This window comes from Triticum urartu, chromosome 3A (assembly GCF_056163025.1).
Source record: "Triticum urartu cultivar PI428250 chromosome 3A, HENAU_Tu73, whole genome shotgun sequence".
In the NCBI taxonomy this organism is placed as follows: Eukaryota; Viridiplantae; Streptophyta; class Magnoliopsida; order Poales; family Poaceae; genus Triticum; species Triticum urartu.
The window spans coordinates 461,987,997-462,010,214 of NC_141875.1; the positions used below are offsets into that span (position 1 = coordinate 461,987,997).

A 22,218-nucleotide genomic window follows, 5' to 3' on the forward strand; every position below is an offset into this window, starting at 1 on the left:
CGAACCGCAATTAAAAGAAGCAGCACCCGCTTAGGCGCGCGGAGCACCTAGTCCACCTGTTCGCCGGGGAAGCGGCGCATCGACGTCTATCATAGGGGTGTGGTGCGCAGGAGGTGCTTGCGCCCGATCTGGAGGTCGGCGGGGCTTGAATGGATGGCTGGGGGCGGTGCCAAGCACAACGGTGCGGTGACGTCGAGGGAAGGGCGTAGGAAGGGGACTGGGCCGGTGGTCGCTGGCGTTTCGAGGAAGATCGTCAACACTGACTGGCTGGAGGTAGATGAAGGCGATCTACCCGTTCTTTGTACATCGGACGGTGCAGAAAAAATGGACTGACCTATTTGTTTTCAGTCGACTGTTATTTTCATAGAATCCTATAGTAATTTAGTGTGCCATGCATGTTGTAGAGCTATCATATGTCTCCCGTCATTTATTTCTCACCGACCTACTATCTGCTACCTTTACACTGTACTATTTGTGCACACACTTCACCCATACTCACACTATTGTTTTTTATGCATGGGTATTTCAGACTCTGACGCAGTGTTGATGAATGCAGAAAAGAAAAGACAAAAGTCGCTCCAGTGTAATTCGAAGATAAGCACTAAGCGTTTCAGCGCTCTAAAGGGTGCAGTGTCAGCAGTTGAAGACAGTAAACGTAGCTCTGCAGTTGATGATTTCAATTGCCACACACAACCATCCCAGGTGCTTGCTTTAACTTCACGCTGTCAAATGTGGTTGCATGTTGCATATGGTATCTAGCTTGTATTGCTTCCAATTTGGTTAAATTGTATCTGCTTACTTTACACATTATACCTTTGATAATGACATGCCTTCCTATTTTTGATACATACTACATATGTCTAATAACCATGTTCGCATATCAAACTAATGCTCTTTTGTATCCCTCGTCAATCACTTATGATGAGATAGTCACCCCAGTGGGTTACTGTGAGATGTCATACTCGTTTAAAGAGTGCGGTGTCATCCTCCCCACATGATTCTCAAGAAACAGCAAGGCTAAATGAAGATAGTCAACGTAGCTCTCTAGTTTATGACCGCAATTCCCCCACACCACCATCACAGGTGCTTGCTCTAATTTCGCAGTGTGATATGTGGTTGCATGTCGCATACGGTGTCTAGCTTGTAATGCTTCTAATTAGGGTAAATTGCATCTACTTAGTTTACAAATTATACTTGTGAATATGACATGCCTTCCTATTTTTGGTACACACTACATCTATGTGTTAACCTTGTTCTTACATGAAACTACCTCTCTTTTGTATCCTGCATCAATCACTTACGATGAGTCACCTTTATTTGTTGCATATTGCATATTATTTCTAGCCTATTGCCATGTATTGCTTCTAATTTGGTCAAATACATTTGTTAGGCACCCTTTTAATTTGGCAGAGTGATATTGGTTTCATCTTTCATATGGTTCCTAGCTTCCATTGATTCTAACAAGCTCAAGAACCTTGTGCTTAGTTTACACTTTATACATCATACATGTCGATATGTCACGCCATCATGTTTTTCATACATATTCCATCCTCCTATCATGCGGCTGCCTTACATGAAAGTAGTGTTCGTCAGTATCATGCATCAATGAGTTCTGAAGAGCAAATTTTATTCCTTTTTCTTGTGGGTTTGACTTGACAAGGCAAAATCAAGAAAGAGGAAGGAAAAGAGTAAGGAAGGCGATGGTGGTGGTCCTCTGCAGCAACATAAACGGAGCATCTGTACCGATTCTCCTTGTACTGATAGTGCATTACAAGGTCCAAGTCTCTACTCCCCTACTCCACCATTCAAGGTGCTTGCTCTAACTTGGCAGTGTGATATCTGGTTGCATGTTGCATATGGTGTCTAGCTTGTATTTCTCCTAATTATGTAAACTGCATCTTCTTAGCTTACACATGATACGTGTGAATATGACATGCTTTCCTGTTTTTGGTACATACTATATCTGTCTATCACACCATGTTCTTACATGAAACTACTCTTCTTGTGTATCCTGCATCAGTCACTTATGATGGGACACCTTTAAGTTGGCAGTGTGATATTGGTTTGCGTCTTGAATATGATTTCTAGCATGTATTGCTTCTAGTTTGATGAACGCCACCTATGACGAGACAGTTTTAACTTGGCAGAGTGATATTGATTGCACCTTTCATATGGTGTCTAGTTTGCAGTGCTTCTAATTTGTTGAAGTGCCTTCTGCTTAGTTACCACATCATAGGTGTGAATATGTCAAGCCGTCCATTTTTCATACATATTCCATCCTCGTATCATGACTTTGCCTTTCATCAGAGTAGTGTTCGTCAGTATCATGCATGAATGAGTTCTGAAGAGCGAATCGTATTCCTTTTTCTTGTCGGTTTGACCTCACAATGCAAAATCAATAAAGCTAAAGGAAATTGGCAAGGCATTGGATGATAGTGGTCCTTCCGAGCAACTGAAACGGAGGTTATCTACATATTCTACTCCGCCATCCTCCTAACAAGATTCGCAAGACAACGCAAGGCTAGACAGTCAACATAGCTGTGTAGATGATGAGCACATCTCCCCTACTCCACCATCACAGGTGCTTGCTCTAACTTGGTTCTATTATATGTGGTTGCATGTTGCGTATGATGTCTAGCTCGCACTATTGCTTCTAACTTTGTTGAATTGCATCTACTTACTTTACACATAATGCCTGTGAATATGACATATGTTCCTGTTTCTAGAACATACTATATCTGATCACACGATGTTCTTACATCAGACTACTATTCTTGCATATCCTGCATCAGTCACTTATAATAAGGCACCTTTAGGTCGCCACTGTGATATTGGTTGTGTCTTGCATATGATTTCTAGCATGTACTGCTTCTAATTTGTTGAAACACCATACAGTTTGAACTTGGAAGAGTGATATTGGTTGCATCTTTCATATGGTGTCTAGCTTGTAGTTCTTCTAATTTGTTGAAATGGCTTCTACTTAGTTACCACATCCTAGGTGTGAATATGTCACGCCATCCTGTTTTTCATACATATTCCATCCTCGCATCATGTGTTTGCCTTTCATCCGAGTAGTGTTCGTCAGTATCATGCATGAATGAGTTCTAAAGAGCGAATTTTATTCTTTTTTTCTTATCGGTTTGACTTCACAATGCAAAATCATTACAGCTGAAGGAAATTAGTCCGACAATGGATGATGGTGGTCCTTCGGAGCAACTCAAACAGGGGATCTCTACAGATTCTACTCCGCCATCCTCCTAACAAGATACGCAAGACAACACAAGGCTGGACAGTCAACGTAGCTGTGTAGATGATGAGCACATCTCCCCTACTCCACCATTACAGGTGCTTGCTCTAACTTGGCACTATTATATGTGGTTGCATGTTGCGTATGATGTCTAGCTTGTATTGCTTCTAACTTTGTTGAATTGCATCTGCTTACTTTACACATAATGCCTATGAATATGACATGTGTTCCTGTTTCTAGAACATACATGTACATGATGAGCACATCTCCCCTACTCCACCATCACAGGTGCTTGCTCTAACTTGGGATTGTTATATATGGTAGCGTTTTCCGTATGATGTCTAGTTTGTATTGCTTCTAATTATGTTGAATTGCATCTGCGTAGCTTACAACTTATACCTGCAATGATCACTTACCCATAAGACACATTTAACTTGGGACTGTGATGTAGGTTGCATCTTGCATTGTCTTCTAGCTTGTAATGCTTCTAATTTCTTGAAATGGCACTTACGACGAGACACTTTTTACCTGATAGAGTGATATTGGTTGCATGTTCATATGGTGCCTAGCTTTCATTTCTTCTAATTTTGTTGAAATGCCTTCCGCTTACTGTTTTTTCATACATATTCCATCCTCCTGTCGTATGTGTGAATATGAAACAATGTCTTTTTGTATATATTCCATCCTCCTATCCTGCGCTTGCCTTACATCAAAGTAGTGTTCGTCTGTATCATGCATCAACCAGTTATGCAGAGCTAATTTTATTCATCTTCTTGTGGTTTTGACTTCATAAGGCAATATCAGAAAATAGGAAGGAAAAGAGTAAGTTAGGGGATGTTGGTGGTCCTCCGCACCGACGCAAACAGAGGCTCTCTAGATTTGCCACTGCTACTGCTAATGAAGTTGAAGTCCCAAGTCTACATGATGAGTTCATCTCCCGTACTCCACCATCGCAGGTGCTTGCTCTAAGTTGACAGTGTGATAATTGGTTTCATGTTGCACATGTTGTCTAGCCTGTATTTCTTCTATTTTGATTAAATTGCACATGCTGAGTTTATACGTTATACATGTGCATATGACATGGCGTTCAGTGTCTACAATACACTGCATCTATCTATCATACCATGTTCTTACATCAAAGTACTGTTGTTGTGTATCCCGCATCCGTCACCCATGATTGGATGCTTTTAACATGGCAGTTTGATAGTGGTTGCATCTTGCATTGATTTCTACGTTGTACTGCTTCTAATTTTTCGAATTGCCACTTATGACGAGACACTTTTAACTTGGCAGAGTAATATTGGTTGCATCTTTCATATGGTGTCTAGATTGCATTACTTCTATTTTCTTGAAAATCCTTCTGCTTAGTTTACACATCGTAGCTGTGAATATGTCATGCCGTCCTGTTTTTCTTCAATATTCCATCCTCATACGGTTGTCTTACATCAAAGTATTGCTTGTCTATATCATGCATCAATGAGTTCTGACGAGCGATTTTATTCTTCTGTGTTTGTGGGTACGGCTTGACATGGCAAAGTCAAAAAAGAGCAAGGAAAATAATATAGTAGGGAGTGGTGTTACTCGTCGGGAGAAACGGAAAAGGATCTGTCGTCCAGATTCTGCTGGTACTTATAGTGCAGTAGAAGGTCCAAGTCCACTGGCTAAATCTACAAACACAGTATCACCTCCTCCACCAGCTGCAGCATCCGCTTCAACTGTACCAGCATCTCAATGAGTTACTCGTTCGTTTGCTTCGGAACTGGCCGGCTCCCAAGCTACCTTCACACCTAACACTACTTCCGAAGCACTGCTGACACAACAGGATTTGGCAAGATCAGATGAACCTCATGAGCATCAACACCAAGACGGTACCTGACTGAGTCAAGTTGCAGTTGCATGCTCCTTTATATGTACTCTCATAGTTTGATGTACACTAACACTTTCCATATTCATTGTTGAACTAGCACCATGGCGCAAGCGGAAACAGACATCAGGGATAATTCTTGACAGATTAACAAAATCTAAAGGAGGAAGAATGGAGATCCATTTTGAGGCAGGTTTAAAAAGGCCACGTGATGCTACAGAGTCAGCCAAGTTAGTATCAGAGGCAGCCGTTGCCATTAGATGTCATGCACGTATCCTCCCAACGTGGATCTAGTACAAGAATGAGAAAGACAATACCCAGTTTAACACCTTCCTTGACCATTTATCCGTAAGTAATGTTATCCATCGCAATTAGTAATATTATCTTGCGATGTCCCATGCTTTCTAGCTTCCTCCTAATAAGACCCACATTCTTTTTTCAGCAGATGAGGTTCAAGTTGGATCCGAAAGATGATGCAACTAAACAAGTATGCACTCATGTTTTTCAGTCTGCTCTGCGACAGTATCGGTACCACCTTAGAAAATCTCACTTTGAAGGCAGGGCTAACAATGAAATCGCCCAAACATCTCTAGTGGAATATATTACAAATGAAGACTGGACAGCCCTCGTTAAACACTGGTCTGATCCAAAGTATCAGGTAGGCTATATGTATTTGATCAGACCACATATTGAACTTGTATTTATGTATGTGCCTTACAAGTGTATCTTCTTCTAGGCTAACTATTTGAATAACAAGACCAACCGTTCTAAAGTGAAATTCCAACAGACAACAGGATCTCGTAGCTATATTGCACACTACATGGCTCTTGTAAATAGCTGCTACTTCCTTCTTTTTTCTGTGCCATATTATCGTATCTATATTGACTTGTTCCAAATATAGAGGAAAGCCTGTGTGAACCAAAAAGAACCTGAACCGAATGCAGTGCAAATCTCCAAGGATTGCCACACCAGCAAGATGAAGGGCATGAGCACACCAGTTCAAGCCGCTGTTGTAAGTCTTTACTCCTCCCGCCTTTAAACTGATTGGTATTGTGATGTGTTCGTTTAACTACTTGGTTTGCAGTCAATGTCAGTTACTCTTTTCACTTTTATACACAGTTGTCTTAACGTATCATTTCACCTTACATGGTTTAAAAGAGATGAAGGATATTCTTTTGGTCTTGATCTGTAATCTAGTTGTTATGTTCACGTGCGCACACAATGATAAAATAGCCTGTTTGTTTTATATTTGTTTGCCCATGATACGAATGATGTCATACTATGTTCATCCTACTTTAAACCATTTCTCTTTATCCTTAGATGTCAACGAATGTGAGGAAATAGACAATACAGTAGGCATGCTACATGGACATATGTTCTGAAAGTGATTTTATTATGTAGTTGACACTACAATACATGCTAATGTACTACAGTAGTTCACCAAAATAAGTTATGTATAAACGTGTAACCTACTTTGTTTGTTTTTGTCTCATTAGTAACTTATCTGGTACACTAATCTACAAGTTCAAACTTTCAGGAAGCTATGGAACAAATGATTGAACAGCCACAACCACCTGAAGGTGACAAAGCTACCACAGGCACAATGTCACCTCTTGCTGCAGTGCGTAAGTATCTCTCCACTAACAGTGCAAAAAGCACCTTCCTGCATAATTCTGGGTTGGTTGTCAAGGTAACCTCGTCCAAATCGCCTACTGAACAAAATCTTCCTGCTAGACAGAGTGATATATCTGTGCTCCAGACACAAGTCCAATCCCTAATGGACGTCGTTTTGGAAACAAGAATAGTGGTTGACAAATGTCGTCAAGATATGAATGGTTTTGAAACCAGACTATCAGACATTCGCTTCATTGTTCAAGAGAAATGGGGAAAAAGGTGAAGATCGTGCTGCTCCATCAGATTCTACAGCCTGAAACATTAGCACTCAGGTCAAATGATATGTGCTTCTATACATCTGATGGTGCTTTTATCTGCAAGGACTGTAAACTTTATGCCAATAGGCCTTTTGTTGTATGGTTGGAATTTATTTTGTTGTGATACAACATTTATGATGCTGCCAAAGGCTGCAGTAATTACGACGCTATTTTGTATAGTGTAGGTTTATCTTGGTAATGTATTCGGCCGAAAACTTCGTAGGAGCCCAACATGCCAACATTCGTCGGGCCCATTCCAATTGGGCTAAAAATGATTATGGGCCAAAATTTGCATGTAGCCCGCTAAAAATATCTGGGCCTAAATCAGCATAAGCTTTCATATTTTTCTGGTAGGCATGTGCCCATAGTGGGCCTTTAACAGGCCTAAACATAATTTGGGCCCTCAGTAACAATAGGCCGTTTACAGGTGTAAATATCTCGAGCCCATAAAAAACATGAGCCTTTAATAGACCGAAAGTGAGATTGGGCCCTGATTGTGCCAAATAACCCACTGGTCTTAGCAGGCCGAAATGGTGGCCCATTTACGGTGCGGATCTTTCACAGGCGGAAATTCGGACGGGCCGTAAATGCGCCGACCTAATACACGGGCCTTTAACACGCCGGAAGTTCGGTCGGGCTAGATTATCATCATTTTTATATGGGCCGTTAATGGGCCCGATGTGACGTTGGGCCACATATGGCCCATGGATTTCGTCCGACGTTAACAGGCCGAAAGTGGCCCAATTCTATAGTGGGCCTCTAACAGGCCGAATGTCATACATGGCCGAATATGACCCAAATCCTTCACGGTCGTTTATGGGCCGAAATTTTCAATGGCCTGTAAATGGGCCCAAATGAAGCAGGACCTTTAACAAGCTGGAAATACATCAGGCCGTAATTCAGCCCATATACTTAGTGGACTATTAACGGGCCAGAAGTGACCATGGGCCGCGATGATGACAAGTTTAGGACAGGCCGTTAATGGGCCGATTTGACACTAGCCGTACGGGCCTTAAGTGAGAATGTTGGGCCTTTAGCTGGGCCGGCCCATTATGGTCTGCAAAATCTTATGGGCCTTTAGCTAGGCCAGCCCATTATGGTCCGCTAAATCTTGTGGGCCTTTAGTTGGGCCGGCCCATTTAAACTTTATGAGCCCGTCCACGTGTCAACATATCATAGGCCCATCTCGACCGTTGGATGAGTGACACCTGTGCCAACGCGGAGCTGACGCATGGTTCCGTTGGCCAATGAGAATTTTGCACGTGGAAGATCGGCATTGGTCGTCGCTGTTAGCGGGTTATCGGATCCAAAATCGGACCTGATAGCTTAACGGCGTCCCGCTACGGTGGATGCCACGTGTCGGTCACCCTTGATGAAAGCACTTCTATGACACGCGATTTATCGTCATGGAAGTGGACACTTCCGTGATGATAATTTTGGTAATGTCATGGAACACTTCTACGACAGCACAGGTATGACTATCTTCATTCTGTCATAAATTTGTCATGGATGTACATGCATGACAGAAAACGTGACCTACTATGACAAACACGTATCATCACGGAAGTGTATTTTTTTTGTAGTGTATGCGGGTTTTAAATACTTACGACGCGGCCAGAGGCTTGCTTCGGGGGCGTCGGTCCGGGCTGCTGTCGACGTCCCACGCGGAGTTATCCGCAGGGGGACCCTTCCCCCTCTTGGGCGCCTCCGCCTCCAGATTTGTGGAGGCCGCCCTCTTCTTCCTCCCCCCATTAGGGGGAGAGGTGGTTTCTTCCTCCTCCTTGTCATCGTCTTCGGTGGCGGAGGAGAGAGTCTTGTCTTCGGACGACACGTCCGAAGCTCCCTTGCGGCGGAGGCCACTCCGGACCCCCTTGTCCTTCTTCTTGGCCTTTTTCTCTGGCGCCTTATAGGGCGCCGGCACTAGCATCTTCGCCAGGAGCGGGATAACTGGTTCCTCGGGCAGCGGAGCCGGACATTGAATCTGCTCCACCCTCTCCGTCCATACCTGAAAAAAAATAAAGTTTGGATATTCTCCTTGAAACAACCAAGTAGAGGATGCGTCTGGAGACGTGAAAGGCTTACCGCATTGGCAGAATGGGTAATATCGTGCCCGCGGTCCAAGTCTATGGCTAGCGACGTCTTGTTGCCCTTAAAGAGAAACTTCCAGGCATCTTCGTGAGTGGTTCCGAAGAGCCTTTCCAAGGTTTGGTGCTTCTTCGGGTCGAATTCCCATAAGGGACAACTTCGGCTTTGGCATGGGAGGATCCAGCGAACCAGCATCACCTGGATTACATCGACGAGCTTGATGTTTTTATCCACCATGCTTTGAATGCGCGTTTGCAGCGCTATTAGCTCATCCGAAGAATACCAATTTGGGCCCTTCTCTATCCAGGAGGTGAGCCGTATTGGAGCTCCAGACTTGAATTCGGAGGCCGCGGCCCAGGTGGCGTCGCGGGGCTCTGTGATATAGAACCATAGTTTCTGCCACTCCTTAACGGTCTCCACAAAAGTACCCTTGGGCCATGTGACATTGGGCAGCTTGCTCACCATGGTGCCTCTGCACTCCGCGTGCTGGCCATCCACCACCTTCGGCTTCACATTGAAAATCTTGGGCCATAGTCCAAAGTGGGGCTGGATGCGGAGGAAGGCCTCACACACGACAATGAATGCTGAGATGTTGAGGAAAGAATTCGGGGCTAGGTCATGGAAGTCTAGCCCGTAATAGAACATAAGCCCGCGGACGAAAGGGTGGATAGGAAACCCTAACCCGCAGATGAAATGAGGGATGAACACCACCCTCTCGTTGGGCTTCGAGGTGGGGACGATTTGCCCCTTGGCTGGAAGCCGGTGGGCGATTTCTTTCGCCAGATACCCGGCCTCCCGAAGCCTGGTGATGTCCGTCTCCCTAACGGAGGAGGCCATCCACTTGCCTTGCCCTCCACATTCGGACATGGTTGAGTGCTTCCTTGAGGCGGAAAGAATGAGGAATTTGGCGCTGGAGCTTGAGAATGGAAGGGCAGAGAAAGAGAGAAGGCATGGGTGAAGAAAAAGGAATCCTTATCTCCTTATAAAGGCGGTGAATATCAAGCGCCTCCCCACTCGCCTTAAAACTCGCCTGTTCCCGAGGGCTGTGTAAACGACACGATTAGATTACCCACGCCCGTATTGATGAGAATCCCGCAATAAGGGGACACGATCTCTGCTTTGACAAGACGTGCCTACGAAAACCGCGTCTCGAAACGTGGAACGGCAGACGGAAAACGGTTCGAAATGATGACCAAACAGACGTGATGACACATTATAAAAAGTTGTAAGCGGATTGGACTCGTGTAATATTATATTCTCTACGGTTGTGTGTGGTACTTGTGTTGCAGATCCGGAGACGTTCATTGTGTCCGAAGACTATCTTGGAGTATTCGAAAAGGGGAACCCGCCTTGCAATGCCGAAGACAATCTACGCGCCGGACACCTCGTCATTGAAGCCTGGTTCAGGGGCTACTGAGGGAGTCCTGGACTAAGGGGTCCTCGCGCGTCCGACCTATTAGACATGGGTCGGACTGATGGGTTGTGAAGATACGAAGACCGAAGACTCTACCCGTGTCTGGATGGGACTCTCCTTGGCGTGGAAGGCAATCTTGGCGTCCAAATATGAAGATTCCTTTCTCTCTAACCGACCTTATGTAACCCTAGATCCCTCCGGTGTCTATATAAACCGGAGGGCTAGGTCCGTAGACATATCTCCTCATAATCATAGTCAGACAGGCTAGACTTTTAGGGTTTAGCCATTACAATCTCGTGGTAGATCAACTCTTGTAATACTCATATTCATCAAGATCAATCGAGCAGGAAGTAGGGTATTACCTCCATAGAGAGGGCCCGAACCTGGGTAAATAACGTCTCCGCTGTCTCCTGTTACCATCGACCTTAGACGCATAGTTCGGGACCCCCTACCCGAGATCCGCCGATTTTGACACCGACACCGATCTCGCAGCACCATCCATCTCGATGGGTAAAGCGCATATAGAAAACCATCAGATCGGATTCCAGCCGCCTGCATATCTTCAAAATGGATCTTCCATCTCGCCGGATGCAGGAACCCTCCGATCGGCTCCTTGTCCACCAGATCGATCGCCTCGCAAGACTCTAGCGGCGGCTCCGGCGAGATTGCCGGCGCCGTCAGCGCGGGCGGCGGCCGTCCTCCATGATCCGTTGGGGGCGGTTCCGGCGGTGGCGGCAGGGCCGTCGACCAGTCGCCAGCACCTTCACCCATCAGGTCTGGACTTGTGTACTTATCTTTCCTATGTGAGCGGGAGCTTATCTCCACTCAGTAAAAAACAATTAATGATGAAAACAACACGCAAGTTTTGCAACAATTAAAACAAGGCAAAGTGAATCATGTCTCGATAAACAAATTAATCAAGCATTTTTTCTTGCGCTCGGAATGTCTTTGGGCATAGAAGTGATCCGGTCCTTCGCATTGTTTCCAAGAGGATTCTTTTGGCCAACATGATTCTCAACTCTTGGGTGGGCAACCCCCACCTTCTTCCTCTCAAGATGCATATGGTCTCATGCCTCCATCTTAGTCGTCTCTATCCTCTCGCTCTCAATTATTATCCTTTCCTATTAAATTTCCTCATCACTTTTGCACATTTAAAAAGAGCTTGCATTTCTCCTCTTCTTCTTTTCTCTTCAATTCCCACCCTTTTTTGGAAAGGATCTTCTTGTTGACTTCCGCGGCCGTTAGAGTTGGGTCGTGTCCATGGAGGTGTTTGTGTCTTGGATGAAGCCTCCAAGATCCCCCCCCCCCCCACACACACACACATTAGGAGGCCAGGCCGGGGTCCCGCCCGAGGCACAGGCATGGCCGAGGGTGCGGGTGTGACAGACGGAACCATCGCGGATGTGGTCATGTACACATCGGCGATCTCCTTCGTCGCAGTTGCCTTCTCAGCATTCTCACAGGCGCACTGGCAGGCACACCAGTCCTTGCGGGCAATGCTTTCCACATTCAGTCCCGATGCGGACAGGGGCCCCACGGTCTCTGTCGACCCAAAACCCATGCTGACGGGTGTAGGATGGGCAGACCACGACGGTTACGAGTGGGGTGGGTGGCAGCACGGACGCGGAGTTAGGATTGAGGCGGGCTCGAACATGATGAAGGGAGGATAAGGGATGAGAGGTTGCTCGGGGAAGGGTTGATTTTGGAGGATTTAGGGCGTGTCTAGAGTGTCGGGTTTGACATGGCGGACATGTTCGAACACGTTCAAACGGTCCCACACATATGTGTTGGGTTTGAAGCTCGGTGAACAATCCGAACATTTTGGCTACATATGGGGGTGTTCTTTGATGGAACATTTTATGTTCGGACACTCTCCGGGCTGTCCACTTGGATACATGAAGGGTTTTCTCTACCTGCCGCTCTGACGGCCGGTGGCGGGTAGGAGAATCCCGATGCCTCAGTTCTAGCTAGTAGATAGGTTAGGATTTCAGGCCACGTAGAAGCGACGCTGAGGTGGATGGTGGCGCTTTATCTTTGAGTCGGTCTTCTGGACTTTGATTCTTCTCGAGTTCGTCTATCGAGATGGATTAGACAGAGTTTCGTCATAGATTCTTGCCGGCTCCTCGTGACGGCAAGGTTGGTTTTCTCGCCCTACGTTCGCGACTGCAAGATTTTGTATCGGGTTCTTCAGATTAATTCAAGGGCTCAATGGTGACGACTGCGGCTTCGGGACACTGGTCCTTCAAGGTGTGTGCACGAAAACTTACCGGCTGTCGTCGAGAAGGTCAAGGCGGCTCCTGTATAGGAGCGGCGACATCACTCGTCAACGGATCGTTTCGACGGCGATAGTGGTCGTTCGATGGTCCAAATTTTTTTATGTGATTTTTTTTATGTTTGAGACGCCTTGTAATTTTACTTCTCGTAATAAAAAAACATACTCTGCCTTTTTCCGTTCGGTACGGTGGCACTGTAGGCATTCGAAGCCTCTACGGCTCTACGGACGACAGAGGCTGTACGCGTCGCTGTCGCGTCCCTGCCTGTGCACAGTGGCAGCGCACGGTCGGTATGTTGACATTTGCTGCTCCCACGAGACCAATTTGTGCGGTTCTTGTCATCGAGACGTCCACACGAGGCGACGTACGTACAGCCAACTCAACGCGACTCCGTGCAATTCAGTTTTTTTCTCGAAAGCATGCAATCCATTCTCCTGTCCTGAAGCGCTCGGCCTGATTGATCCCTCTCAGGCCTCTACTCTCTCCGGTGACATGTACGCGGGTTAGGCTAAGTTATCTTCAGATGCTACGTTGCAAAAGGCTGAGATCGACCTGAATGGGACTGCTGGCAGGCACTGGCCGGGCGCCAGTCATGTGAGATCATGCGTAGTAGGGTCGATCGTGGAGGGCTCCCCGTCTTGATATCATCCCGAAATGTGAACTGTACCCCCATGAAACTCTCGGAAGACATGCCCATGAGAGCTCCTGGGATGCATGGCGCAGCAGTACACGAACCATCTCTCGCTGACCGTGAAGTGGTGGAGCACAAAGCGGTGGAGCACGACTCCCACTAGCACTAGAGCTGTGCGTCCCTTTTTTTCCTTGCCAATGCGTTCGCTTCTGCTTGTACGGTTCCGAGGCATGCATCTTGCTGTTTCCCTTGACGGAAAGTTATTATTTTCTTTCCGACGGAGGTGCATTCTGGACGGAATCGCATCACATGTGATGTCGTAGGATTACGATGAGGCTTGAACGGTCGAAAACCCAAGAGAATCTCCAGCTAGCCCGACCGGTCTCCAGTGATTAGTGTGAAGTGCTGTAGTTGGATTGGTTTTGATAATACTCCCTTCGTTCCTAAACACAAGTCTTTGGAAAGATTTTACTATAGACTACATGCGGAGCAAAATGAATGAATATATACTCTAAAATGCATCTACATACATCCGTATGTGGTTTATAGTGAAATCTCTATAAAGACTTATATTTAAAAACAAAGGAAGTACATAGAGAAGAAATTGCATGCATGCATGCATGGTTTCCGACATGCGATACGTGTTACTCAGCCGGGATGTACATATACACGTACAGGTACAGAAGAGAATATACACGTACACAAGAGGTGGTGACGGAAGCACTGAGCTCACGCGGCAGGTTAGGGCATCTTGGATCATGGAGATGAAGGATGCATCGCGCGTATGGAGCCAGTTTCGTGATCCAAGAAATGAGGTGGGGTTTGATATGAGTGGCTGCCATGGCGCTTCGGACGAACGAAAGAAACACGATTCTTCCTGTGTCTGTTTTGCTCGACAGAGATGCCAGAACTCCAGATTAGACTGTCAGTTCATTTTCAGCGCTGAGATGGCAGGAGTGCACTACCTGTGGATAAGGCTGGGAGCGGGATCCCGGGCTACCAAAACTAAGCCCTAGCACAGTAAACCAGCAGCAAGATCCAAACGCAGAGTCGGGTTGATACGATGCTGGCGAGAACGCATCTCATTTTCTTAGTGTACTATGTATATTAGTACTCGCACCGGCCCTTTTTAGTCTGCATATAACTTTTGTTCAAAGTCAAAGTATATTTACTTTGACCAAACTTATAAAAAATGTATCATTCACAATGACAAACTTGAGAAGATGTGATCACCTACATAATGACTTGTTGGGCGAAACTTGTTCCTCGGCTTTCAATGGTCAGGCATCAGTATCCTAGGCCTGCTTCATGTCTTTCTTTCTTTTCTTTGTAGAAGAAAACCAGGGACATTCAAATCACAGCTAATCCTATATGACGCCCATGTGCGCGTCTAGGCGCGGCTTCGTTGAAGCAGAGGCGGGATGGGCCGGTCCATTCGGCAATGAGCGCGCTGTTTTCTGATCCATTTTTTTCTTCATAATTTAGAAGCGGTTTTTCTTCAAAGTCACTAATTAAGAGGTTCCCCATGCAAAAGTCACGTTTCACCTTCGCTGGTGCTGACAAGCGGTGTATCACATGTCTGTCACTTGTCGTAAACTGAGAGCCTTTTTTTTTAGATTACTCTTTTTGAAATGACTGACTGTCAAGTGGTAGCCCTTACAAAGGTGCTTCGTCTCTTAAACTGTGTGTTCAAATCTTGAACCGTTTTTACCATTAGATTGCTTGCGCCGATATCTATGAAACTAGTTTCAATGTTAATAGGTTTTGATGAAATCTTTTCAAAACTAGATCCGATGTTAATAGATTTTGACGAACTCTTTTTTTCTCCAAAAAAAACCAAGGAAAACTGAACAAAAGAAACAAAAAACAATAGGAAAAAGGCTAAAAATCTCGAAGCATAATTGTACTTTTCACTTTCTTTTCGAAACACGGGTTGCCCTTTTCCTTTTTTGGGGAAGCACAGCTGTGCTTCTTGTGGAAGCACATATGCCGCACTTCTCCCATTTTCGGGAAGCACGTGACATGCTTTCTCGTGGGAAGTAAAGGTTGTGCTTCTCACGGATGCACAATTGTTCCTCTCGTAGAAATACATGTTATGATTTTCCTTTTCTCGGGGAAGCATAGTTGTGCTTCTCACGCAAGTACATGTTATGCTTCTCACGGGATAACGCTGCTTCCCGAGAAAACCTTTTTTTCGCCAAAACCTAGTGAAAACCAAAAAAATCGAAGAGACTACAAACCAATAAAACACGTGCAAAAATAGGGAAAAAGCGTAATCCCGCGGGGTGCATATAACGTGTGACACCTTATAGTGCTGGCGCACGCCACGCCACGCGCTTGAGAGCTTCCGCGCCAGGAGTGTGACCGCTGTGGAGGGTCTGTTATATAGTTGCTCTCGTCTCTGTTTCAATTTTTTCATGTGCAAGTTTTTGTTTCGGTTTTTTCTTCATTTTTTCCTTTCAAATGTGGTTTTCTTCTGCTTTTTTTGTTTTCTTAACATTTTCTTTTTTATAGTTTCTGCAATATGCAGAAGGTTTTTTCCAATATACATTGAACATTTGTTTTCAAATACATACGGAACTTTTTTTAGTATGTGGTCCAACATTTTTCAGATACACACTAGTCATTTTTATACATTCAACATTTTTTATATTCATTGAAATATACAGACAGTTTTTGTAAATATGCTATAAATAATTTTTTAATACACACTGGACATTTTTTGAATATATGGTGGAATTTTTATATACACTTAAGTTTTTTATAAAATGCATGTTGAATTTGTTTCTATTTTTTATTTTTTTAATATGTTTTAAAATATCCATCTTTTGAAAAACATCAATCATTTCCTTAGTGTAAATCGGCTGAAAAACTAATGTGATTTTTTGTATAAAAAATCCAGTCATCGTCTGAGTGGCCGACCCATTTTGCTCTAGCTTCAATGAAGACGTGGTTACTTGGCAAACACGGTCGACACATAGGAGCTCTTGCAAACCGCTACCAAAAAAGAGATGACCATGAAGAAAGCATTACAATAACCATAACGACATGGAATAGTGGATAGGAAAAATCGGACCCTCATTGGCACGGCGAGAACATTGCTCAACGAGTACACGACCCCAATTTGATTTAGTACGGACGTCATCAGCACCTTGTGTCATGTCATCAACCAGATTTATCTTCAAAAATTCCTCTAAAAAACATCATATGAAATTATTACTGGTTTAGTCCAAATGTTTCATATCTTAGAGTCTTTGGTGACCATGCTATATTCGTGATGTGTATCACAATTCAAAATTTGTACCTAAGGTACATGAGCGATTTCTTCTCGGCCATGACTCAAACTCGCATAATTAACGGGTCTATAACTCTTACTTTGGGAAGTTATATAATGGCTCTTAGAAGGAGCACTTGCCATATGTGCTAGATGAATCTCCTCTAGATGAAGTTGTGTGATCCTTTATATTGGAGAATTTAAACCTGTCAAATCAAATGCTTCAGATTTCTCTGATGACAATGATTCTCCTCAACCGCGACCAAGAACTCGCCAAGCTGCTGCCGAGGTTGAGAACAATGTTGATCCGGAGAATAATACTCTGCTTAAGACTAATGCTAATGAGGAAGAACATCCCGTGGGAAATGCTAATCCTCCTATGCGTCGAATTGCAAACAGAGTGGACGTTGACATGATCCTCGACTACATTCATCAACCAGGTCCAGTTGCTCGATCTCGTCCTTGATTAGCTAACTTCTGTGGGCATTTCTGTGCTCCATTATTCCTTGATGTGGATGCCCCTTCAGCACCACTAGCTTATCGTCTACCCTGGAACCGCCAGACCTCATTGTCGTCCCCCTGGAGCAGCCCAACAAAGAGAGTAAGTCGGTCGCATTGTCGAACCACGAGATGTAGTGGCCAACGGAGCCGCGTAGGCACATGCATTGTGAGAGACGAAAAGGGTGTGCGATTAGGGTTGTACCTCGCGGTGTGCGTCCGTCCCCCTGTTGCCGCCAGAGGAAGATAGGAGACCTGCTACGAAGGCGAGCCAGGAGAGTGAGGGTCGGCACGGACCAACCTTCGGCGCCTGGAGTAACACACTCGCGAGGAGGCGACATTGTCGGTTGAGCGCCTACCACGACCACTAAGATGTCGCTTCGGGGGGGGGGGGGGGGGGGCTCGTTGTCGTCCACGATCTCACGTAGGTTGAGTATGAACCTCTCGCTGACCTCGTCGAGATTTTGCGTGGAGGCGCGCCTAGCCGGGCGTGGGAACCAAGAGGTGACGACAACGTGGTCGTCGACCGTGGTCTCATGCGGTTTTCGTCCAAGAGCGAACTACCGGTGACAGGCCATGTGCGCTAAGATTCGTGCCCCCAAATGACAACAGTTCCTAGGTAGTTTGCTGGGATAATGTTTCCAGGAACGTAAGCCAAATAACATTTTTCAATAAAAATTGCATCAAGATTTTTAGACTACGAATGACAACTTGGTGAAACTTGAAGATATTTGACTTAGTATAAATCTAGAACTTTAAAGTATTTTGAAAAGAAGGCAGTAATAAGTCGCAAACTTCACATTTCAGTATTTTACTCTACGGTACTGATCCCAATTCACCAGCCAGCAGTTCATCTATCACCTGGGCCTCCCAGCCAGCATGAAGGCCTTGAACACAAGCTTCCTGGGCACCGTCGGCCGATCCCCCCACCCCTCTTCCACCTCCTTCATCACACCCTTCACCAGCGCCTCCAGGTCCACCCCTTTCTCCCTAGCCGTGGTCGCGACGGAGCCGGTCATCACGAACCCGGCCAGGTCCTCCAGCGTCATCTCCGCCTCCATGTCGACGTCGGCCGGCTCGCCCTCGCGGCCCACCCCGACGGGCTCGAACGGGAACGGCAGCTGGCGGTACCGCTCCATGGCCAGCCTCGTCCTCGGGTCCATGTACGGCCGCATGGCCGGGTACAGCGTCCCCTGCAGCTTGTCCCCGAACGGGTGGATGTCGTAGTTGTACCCCCACACGGCGAGGACGCCGCCTGGCCTCCTGAGGACGCGGTTCACCACGGCGTAGAAGAGCGGGACGTCGAACCAGTGGATCGCGGTCGCCACGATGACCAGGTCCAGGGAGCCCTCGCCGCCGACCAGGGCGACGAGGTCGTCCTCCGGGAGGTCCTCCGGCGTGTGCAGGTACCGCACCTTGGGGTGCGCGACGGCGTGGCGGAGCTGGCCCTCGCTCACGTCCGTCGCGACCACGCCGTCGTAGTGCTCCGCGATCTGAGCAGAGGATTTTCGCTTTTCAGTTCAGGTGCTCGCTCGACTCAGAGAGTGCAGATCAAACAAACAGACGACGTGGCTTAAAGGGTTGGAGGCTTACGCTGACGGAGGCCTGGCCGGTGCCGCAGCCGGCGTCCCAGGCGCGGTGGTGGCCGGCGGTGAGGGAGGCGAGCATGGAGAACCACTCCTTGGGGTACCGCGGCCGCTTCTTGGCGTACGTCTCCGACGGTTTCTCATACAGCCCCGCCATTCTTGTGCGCTGCCGCTGTTATCAACTGCCGTCTGTCAAATGCCTCGAATTGCACTTGCAGGGCTGGATCTGGATGGAATTTATAGACTACTATCACCTTGGAGGTCAGAGTCAAAGTCAAAGTCAATGTGGTCACACGATCCATATAAAAAGGTAGCCATATATTATCCACTAGCCATCAGGATTCAGAAACGTAAACTGGAGCAAAATAAATTCTCACGTGCAGAAATATAATGCAGCAGAAACCAGAAGTTAACGCAGCAGTGAGATGGTTTTCAACATGGAATCAGTAGGCATCCAAGGAAAGCCACAGGGGTAAAAACAGGGAGTGCATCAAACCTTATGGAATGATGTGCTAAAAGCATTGGAACGCCTCAGATCTGAATGAAACCTGTGGATTGGGGGTATAAAGCAGGTCAACCAGACGTAGGAGACTTTGCTTACTCTAGCTTGTGTGAAGAACACCATTTTTGCTTCGCCAACATAAAAGTATACACCGAACTGAACTATCTGAACATCCATAAGATGCTCCAGCAGCCATAAGTGGGAACACTTCAAGATGCTTAAATATCGCAACAACACATGTATTAACGACTTAGTTGTCTACACGATAATGGCTCGTTTATGTTCACTACAAGTTTACAGTAAGCGGCAAAAGATAACTGTACAGCAACCAGAACGGAACACCAGCAGAGAACTGGGACAGTGGGACTGGCATAGCAGACACAGGATGAACCCTTCTGTCCTGCACTCCTGCTATGTGTGAGGATCCAGGATTTATACAAGTGATGAAGACGCCCCTTGAACATTGCATCCAACGTCGACCTGTCATGATGAGAAAAGCTGGAAATTCAAATTAGACACACAAGAGTATTATTACTGAACAATCTTTGTATTGAACTACTAGTTCTATATCTGTAGTTGTTAAGCATTGGGCATGATGATGGCAGCAGAAAAGGTGAGGTATTATATGACAACAAGTACATACAAGAATAAGAAAATATACCTCCCAATTACAAATAAGATCCATTTGGTAATACCGGCGGTCATTCTTTACATCTTTGTAAGTAGAGGTGCACATGTACATCAGTTGGGGAAGGAATTGCCCCTTTCATGCTGTGTGAACATCATATTCTCTGCATAATGCCAGCTTCTTTTCCTGGAGCGATCTGGTAATGCAGCCGTGAACCTTCGGGGGTTCCCAAAGGCGCGCCCGTGCAGGAGCAGTTGTCAACCATATAAAGCTCCCATTTCTTGATACCACATTTCTCCAAAGCAGAGTCCAATCTTGGGTTGTCCCCGTCAGGATAAGACCCATCAGGGGTAACAAGCACTGCTCCAGTGTATGATTGTCCAGCAGCCTGAGCAGCTCCATGGTAATGGAACAGACCCCAGCCGAAATCATCCGAAACATCAACAACTGTCCAAAACTCTTTCGAAACCACACCATTATCCAGCACACTGAAATAAAATGTACCAGGGGTGCTAGCTCTTCTCACTCTGTACTTTCTACGCCTCCAAACCAGCTTTCCTTCCAGGGTTCTGACTTGAAAAATTGGCTCGTACCAAAATGAACCTTTAGCTTTCCCTCTGTAGAATAATTGGTACTGGCATGGGAATTGGTCATATGCTGGATTTTGTCCAGCTACAACTCTCCAGCTCCACTCCAAGCCATCCAGCCAACCGACAAACAGGTCTTCTGCAACTTCATGGCTAAGCTTTAGTTCTCTGAACATTGATAGTGGGGTCACAGAGGGCTTACTAGGGATCTCAGCATTGAGCTCAAGGCAGTTGTGCTTTTGCAAAACACAGAGGGAAAAAGCCTCTAGATGTGGACTCTCGTACGATGCAATGCAGCGATAGTTACAGACCTGGTCGGTTGGAGAGCAAGAATTCAGACATTGAATGGCTTTCCTACAGTCGGGATCAAACAAACAATTCAGTATTTGAGGACCGCAGTTTGTTATCATACAGCCTAGGGTAGACAGACCTTTTGCCCTAAGGTTTTTCAGCATAGCCACCGGTCTTATGTATGCATTAACCACAACAAGTAAGCAAAACCTAATGTCATCTGAGTTGTGCCTTTCCCAGGCATTGGATATCGTCTTGAGGACTTCAGTTGATTCCTCTGTTCCACTTGGTTTTCCAACATTGATTAGCTTGCCAAAGAAGTCCTGTTCTCCCGTGTATTGAACATACGTGCCACCTAGCTTGTTTACTAAGGACGGAGATGACTGAAAGCAAAGTACATTCGGTATGTTCTTGCTGTTATCCATAAGCCACTGAACAGACTCCTGGCCTGTTATTGCAACATTGACTAGCATATCACAGCGAGACAACTCTTTCTTAAGATCATCATGGTCAATCCACTTGTCAGTGAATACAAGCATTTCAAATCCTTCATCAACCCACTTCAACCTATCAGCCTAGTAAAAAACAAGATACAAGATTATAGGCAGTAAACTGATATTATGAGATTCATTATATAAATTAACATGCAGGTTTTAGCAAAGCCAGCAAGCAAAAATTGCACATTTCATGCTCACCTACAGAAATGTATCTGACCCCTGGCACTCCATATTATTCAATAATAAACAATTGAAGCATTTTGAACCGAGATAATGATACTACTCATACGCTTAAGAATTCAAGATTAGCAATTGAGGCTAAAACAACTAGTTCAAACATTAGCAGGTGTCCAAAATGAAGCTGGGGTTCCTGTTCAGACAGTTGCGGTCATACAGATGGTATTGATTGTTTACTGTATGCAAAATCGTGAAGTATGCGCAGTAGGAAATCAGTAGAATCACTTCACATTCTGAAGTAACACTCACAAGGCCACGAAGTTATGGGTTAAGAGCGAGGCCCTACCGTATGGCGCATAACCTCGTCCCATGGCGTATCCTTGAGCGGGCTGATGCTTCCGTCGCCGACGACGGCCACGATGCGGACGGCGTCCTCCGGGGACGTGGCTTGGCCGGCGACGCTGGCAATCCCGGGAGAGCAGGTGATGCCGGAGAGGCGGCGACTAGCGGAACGCTTGCGGGCAAGCACGGAAGAGGTTCTAGGGAGGCGGAACCGGGTCGGTTGGAAGATCCGAACGGCGGCGGTGGCGGTGGCGGCGGCAGCGGAGGTTGGGAGAGCGGTCGCCATGGGAGGGGACCGAGTGGAGGAAGCGGCTGCACGTCGCGGTAGAGCCTTCGAGGACCTTTTCCTCGCGAAGCCCAGAGCCCTTTCTCAGCCGTCCGATCCAAAATC

General features: G+C 46.1%; 2 protein-coding genes and 1 long non-coding RNA gene across 4 annotated transcripts; all 3 read right to left on the reverse strand.

Moving 5' to 3' along the window:
• Positions 1–16,884: 16,884 nt before the first annotated feature.
• On the reverse strand, positions 16,885–17,612 carry LOC147980079 (uncharacterized). Its single transcript, XR_015619092.1, has 2 exons — positions 17,423–17,612; positions 16,885–17,298 (listed from the first exon to the last, which is right to left on the reverse strand). It is a non-coding gene; the product is annotated as an uncharacterized LOC147980079 (long non-coding RNA).
• Positions 17,613–17,867: 255 nt separating this feature from the next.
• LOC125544338 (trans-aconitate 3-methyltransferase) lies at positions 17,868–19,080 on the reverse strand. Its single transcript, XM_048707987.2, has 2 exons — positions 18,811–19,080; positions 17,868–18,710 (listed from the first exon to the last, which is right to left on the reverse strand). Exons 1-2 carry the CDS (start codon positions 18,958–18,960, stop codon positions 18,075–18,077), a joined length of 786 nt encoding a protein of 261 aa, XP_048563944.2. The 5' UTR covers positions 18,961–19,080; the 3' UTR covers positions 17,868–18,074.
• Positions 19,081–19,500: 420 nt separating this feature from the next.
• LOC125544337 (violaxanthin de-epoxidase-like protein) lies at positions 19,501–22,120 on the reverse strand. Of its 2 annotated transcripts, none has more exons than XM_048707985.2 (3): positions 21,832–22,120; positions 19,967–21,386; positions 19,501–19,785 (listed from the first exon to the last, which is right to left on the reverse strand). In XM_048707985.2, exons 1-2 carry the CDS (start codon positions 22,111–22,113, stop codon positions 20,088–20,090), a joined length of 1,581 nt encoding a protein of 526 aa, XP_048563942.1. In that variant the 5' UTR covers positions 22,114–22,120; the 3' UTR covers positions 19,501–19,785; positions 19,967–20,087. The 2 variants fall into 2 exon arrangements, with proteins under 2 accessions (XP_048563942.1, XP_048563943.1); XM_048707986.2 differs by having other exon boundaries at positions 19,501–19,803.
• Positions 22,121–22,218: the final 98 nt, after the last annotated feature.

Excerpts from the sequence above, each read along its gene's own strand:
- LOC125544338 (XM_048707987.2), bottom strand. The coding sequence starts at position 18,960 with ATGGCGGGGCTGTATGAGAAACCGTCGGAGACGTACGCCAAGAAGCGG. Across the intron at positions 18,711-18,810 it reads CCGGCCAGGCCTCCGTCAGC|ATCGCGGAGCACTACGACGG; the intron begins GTAAGCCTCCAA and ends TCCTCTGCTCAG.
- LOC125544337 (XM_048707985.2), bottom strand. The coding sequence starts at position 22,113 with ATGGCGACCGCTCTCCCAACCTCCGCTGCCGCCGCCACCGCCACCGCC. Across the intron at positions 21,387-21,831 it reads ACGAGGTTATGCGCCATACG|GCTGATAGGTTGAAGTGGGT; the intron begins GTAGGGCCTCGC and ends GTTTTTTACTAG.